This window comes from Parasteatoda tepidariorum, chromosome 3 (assembly GCF_043381705.1).
Source record: "Parasteatoda tepidariorum isolate YZ-2023 chromosome 3, CAS_Ptep_4.0, whole genome shotgun sequence".
Classification (NCBI taxonomy): domain Eukaryota; kingdom Metazoa; phylum Arthropoda; class Arachnida; order Araneae; family Theridiidae; genus Parasteatoda; species Parasteatoda tepidariorum.
This window is the reverse complement of record NC_092206.1, coordinates 78,012,256-78,017,735: the sequence shown is the minus strand read 5'-3', so window position 1 is coordinate 78,017,735 and position 5,480 is coordinate 78,012,256. Positions and strand designations below refer to the sequence as shown.

General features: G+C 31.0%; 1 protein-coding gene across 1 annotated transcript in view; it reads left to right on the top strand.

The window, feature by feature from the left end:
- The window catches only part of LOC107443199 (chymotrypsin inhibitor-like), a 21,854-nt gene extending 17,915 nt beyond the window's left edge, over positions 1-3,939 (top strand). Inside the window, exon 2 of the mRNA XM_043048575.2 lies at positions 3,702-3,939. Coding sequence (XP_042904509.1) covers positions 3,702-3,895 — 194 coding nt within the window. The 3' untranslated portion in view covers positions 3,896-3,939. The remainder of the gene's footprint in view (positions 1-3,701) is intronic.
- Positions 3,940-5,480: the final 1,541 nt, after the last annotated feature.

Sequence of the window (5,480 nt, the reverse complement as noted above, 5' to 3'; positions counted from 1 at the left end):
GTTTTTCCAAAAACTGTTTCTTCATAAAAGTTGGAATAAAAATTTTGATCCCTGATAGACTCATTTAGTTGGATAATTCGGTTGATCAGGATTCGGATGAAAGGTGCTCAACTGAAGATATATTTTTTTGGAGTAATTTTAGCAATCATTTAATCTTATTGCATACCTGCCAACTTTTAATCCCTTCCATTATTATTTTTTCCGCTGGTATTAAAATGGAATTAAAACTTCAACTTTAAGCAAACAAGTACGTTGTATTTGAGAAAACTTAAGTTGACAACCATGATAGTAACGCATATTAATATATGTGCTTAATTTTTGTAAGAATAGTGGTGATCAATATCAATTAAAAATTAAGATTATAAAAGAAAAAATAGTATATAATTATTACCACTTTAAATATGAAAATAAAATCTTCCGGAAAATCCGGAAGAGTTGGCAGGTATGGAGATGGCTCAGGGGATTGAGCGTTTTCCTTCCAATACGGTGCCTCGGGTTCGAATTCCAGCAATGGTTGGTCAATATGAATATCGCGCCTGGTTCACACCGACCACAGTGCTGGCGTAAAATATCCTCAGTGGTAGACGGATCATGGATTAGAGTCCTCCAGCTGTCAGGTTAACCGTGGGAGGTCTTTGTGGTTTTCGTGATTACAAAGATGAGGAGATGAACATTTGCAGTCGTAAACCTAAACTCGGATCAGCTGTGCAACGACGGCTATGAACTAAAATTAAATAGCCAGACAGCGGAAGTTGTAATTGTCTATTTAGAACGCATTAGAGCTGCACTATGGGCTTATGGTGGAGATCTGGAAAGCATCCTTAAGGACGTTTGAAAGACATACCATCACAATTTTGATTCACTGCGTAGCTCCCTCGCCTTGATAGCCCAACGACCTGTGAGCGAAGTCGAGCACTTTGCGATAGAAGAGTTTTAGTGAGGACTAATACCGTGCACCCTCGGTCCATTCAAAGCCTGATCAAAGTGGTCACCCGTCACCCACCAACATCCTGACTTCAGCCAGTAATACTTGACTTTGGGTTTCTACTGGGAACCGTGTCTTATCTTACGATTAGTCATCTGTGAGACACAAGAAAAAAATTTCTGGTGAAATTACCATACAGTGTGGGAATGATATTTCATGTAAAAGAACATAATTCCAGTAATAAAAACCAAAAAAAAACGGTATATAAACCATTAATTTGGGAATTTTCCCATATGGTAATTAATGATTTATCAGAAATTCTGGTTTCAAATTCATAGTTCTTATTACCACACATTTAGTAAAAAGAACAAAACTGAAAAGTAAATTTTACCGAATAAATTGTTTTTATGCCATGCTCTACGGTATCATGGTAAAATTACCTAATTTTTCCATTAATGATGAATTTTATCGCAGATTATAAAACCATATTTTATTGTTAATTCTACCAAAGTCACTACCAAAGCGCTTCGGCAAAAATTACCGATATTTTTGGTGTTCCCATAGAGCCAGAAACACGGTGAATTTTACCATAATCTGGTAGTTTTGACTATACTTTTCTTCTTGGTGAACAGCCAGCTAACGATTTCTGCCTTTCTGATCGCATTAATTATTATTTAATATTAGGCGCACCACCCTTTGCTCGATTCACTCAATCAAGCTCCATGATTGACACGCAGTCATTTTTGTCTACTGTTAATGCAGAACTGTTCTATCAAAATTAGAAATTACTCAATTAAAAGATCCCTTATTTTTCATTGTTTAAACATATATTTAGTTCCATTTTTCCATTCCTAATAAATTTTGTCGGTTATCAGGGCAACTTGCTTTTTTTTTGCTTTTTTTTTAAATTCGCATTTAATTTTTGATTCAGTAAGTTAATCGGTTAATTAATATTTTCGCTTCTGATCTTATTCATCAACAGAAGTGAAATTCCGAACAATGCATGTAGAAAAATAATTCCTAACAATGAAACAGAATTTTAAATATAGTTACTTTTTATATGCATTATTTGAATTGCATATGCTGACTAGACGCTGTTTTACGTAAACTTTATAATGAAAGTAAACGTAATTTATTTAACGTATAATAACTGTAAAAAGGCAATTTAATATGCTTATCAAAAAGTTATACATAATGCGGTAGTATGATTAGATTAATATATAATATAATAAAAGACAATCACTTTCAGTTTAAAGCCTTTAATTTGGAGCAATAATGAAAAACAAAAGGGTTAGAATAGCAGAGAATAATATTAATAAGGTAAGGTTAATTAATATCACTGGTGCACCATTAAAAACGAGTTAAATAAATAATTTGAAATTAAATAACTTTATAGCTTTTATTAATTTTAAGATGATGAGAATCAAAGTTATTTGTATTTTCTTTGTTTACTAACAACCATAATATGCTATTTTTCTGTCTTATACGAATGTGCGAAATGACGAGATGATAATTATCTTTTTTACAATGTCTTGAAAAAACTTAAATTGATTGTCGCATTTATATTTTATTTTTACTAAATTTGTATTTGATATTTTAATTGAGCATAAGGCTACATTTTTTTTTAATTTACAGAAGTAAATTTCGAATATAGGCTTATTTCTTTGGTTAGCACAATATGAAGTTAAAGATTCAACATGATTTAAGAATTTATAACAGTTTTTATACATTCCTATAATTCTCTTAATTCTTTAAATTAAAATCATTTTAAAAGATCATACACTTAAGTGGCATCTATTGAAGATACATTTGCTTTATTGAATGATTGAGTAAGTGATGATCATTGAAAATGAATAATAATAGGCATTCAATAACTTTTACCTATTCATCAACAGCTTTCCTCAGAATTAGTTTACACTCCTCTTCCATAATTTCTTTAAGTCCAATCCTTCAATTTTCCAAATACTGTAAGGCATTTCTGATCAAATTACAGTTTTGAGTACCGGTACTTTGGATACCCGAAAAATGCATTTTTACCGTAAAATATTATACCGTAAATTTTGCAGTAATATATATTTAATTAGAGTGATTCAGTGATTTTATGGTAATTATTACAGTAAAAGTTACGGAATATACCATTTTTTTTTCATACATGTTCCGGTAAAAATTAATTTCCCTGATACTTTTTATCGTAATTTGATCCAAAATGTTTTACAATGACGAAGTGCAATCCATATTAGTAACTTTTTTACTTTTTGTACGTAGGGGGAAGTGGGGGAAGCATATAATGTATTATTTATCTTTTTCTTAATTACATCTTTTAAAACTTGAGGAAATAGCAAATTCTATTTATTCAGAAGAGATTTTATTTATAAGACAAATTACTTACAAAAACTTTATTTTACAAACTTTCAAGTATAATTTTATGGCATAAGATAGTTTTAGCAGGTTTTGGTGATTCCGTTCCTTCAGTTTTGGTATTAAAAAGCGACTGATTTCGTAATCAAGTGATTTTATTAATGGTAGTCACTGAATTATTTTATTTTATAAAAAATTAAAATAATTAATCGTTATAGAACAGCACACACAGTGAGTCGGCTAACGCTTAGAAAATTACTTTTACCATATAGGTTGTGATTGGGTATTCTGTACGTCATTCAGAAATAGAGTTACATTTAGCGTTCTAAATGAAAATGTTTTTTCTTCTTCATCTTATTATTATTATTTTAATGAAACGATGTTAATTCTCTAGTCATATGAAAAATTATTATTTCAGCTGAAAAACCGAAATGTGATGAGAGCAAGGGTGAAGAGTTTGGAACCTGTTACTCAGCTTGTCCTAAGACTTGTTCCAACTACAAAGATGAAGGTGGTATCTGCACCTTGCAGTGCATCATAGGATGTGGATGTCCGAGTGGAACAGTTCGAAGAGAGTCTGATCAACATTGTGTTAAACCTGAAGAATGCTAAATTTTGCATTGTCTGAAGGTTTTTCAATAAAAATTTTCAACTTATCTGTATTTAATTTCATTCTTACACAATTTAGTTCCTAATGCAGGATGAATTAAGAAAAAAAACTTGGGCAAACAGTTCTTAATATAACTTTGATGAAAATAAATAAATTAACAAAATATAACAAACAGTAATAACACTAGGCTTTTACTAATAAATACATTTAAGTGCTTTGAAAGTGGTCGTCTTTTGCAGCGATGCAGAGGTGCAAATGCTAAGTGAAATCTTTAGCAACGGGCAGCAAGTTTTTTACTTTTAATCTATCTCATTCCCACTGTAACGATTGTTTTAAAAACTCCAAATCTTGTGTACAGAGCAAACGACAGATTTCCTTGCGTGATCAACTCTAAAATAGCAGGTGTCTTTTGCTTGACATTCTATAATTTTTAAAACAGTCCAATTTTGAGTTTAGGACTACCGATTTCCAACTCCATGGTCATGTAACTTTGAACCGAATCCATAAGACAAGGAAATTGCTGTATCAAGTATTGGAAGAAATTCGTCTTCGTGGAGGACTTTTTGATGGAACTAACCCACATTTGCGTTACATAGAGAGGAAAACCACGAAAACTTAACGCAGCTCACCTGACGGCAAGGAAACTGTAACCCATGACCCATCTAGCACTGAGGGGGTTTTACGTTAGTTACGTGGTCGGTGCGAGGTATATGCGGAATCTGCGTCGACCAGTAATCACTTGGATTCGAACCCGATTCCGTACATACATGAATTAAATTCGATTTTTGAAAAAAAGAAATTAATTCAGACGGATGGTCACCTTGACAGGTTTTACTATACTTAAATATTTCTGCTCTTACAACTTCCGTACATTGTTTGTGGTACAAAATTTTTTTCAAAGACACTTTTCAGAAATTTTTTTCTTTCAAAATTTGAAAGTCGTTTTACCGCTGAAGGTACCCAAATACCTTCGGAGAAAAAATTTTAAAATTTTTTATTTAGAAATGTTTTATTCAGATTAATGTGTGTAATATTAGTTAACTATGACATAGGTTCAAAATATAAAAAAAATTAAAACAAAATTTAATTGGAAAACTGGTAAAAAAAACTAAAAATATAATCTTTTTTCAAAATTTCTTAATTTGTTAAAATTGATTACTTTTTCATTATTTATTTTTATAATACTCATACAAACCTTAATTTAAGGAATAAATACGATTATACAGATTACGCATTAGATATGATATAATAATTTAGATATTTTACAGATACATGTTTTAGAAATACCATCAATACTTTTAGGAATTCGGTTAACTTTCAAGGAAGATATAAAATCTACTGCAGCAGAAGTTGTATATGTTACAAGACTAAAACTTTACAGGAGAATTTTTTGTCCACCAGAAGAACCAACAGAATTTATTTCAAACTTAAAAAGTCCATGGGAAAACTAAAGGCAATACAAGAATCAAAAAAATTCACAACTTGCAATATTTGTTCAAAAAGATTTAAAAAATTGCTGTCACGCATTTGTTCCAGTTGACAAAATTAAACCAGCTTTACATTATCCGTTTGAAGGACCATACGTTA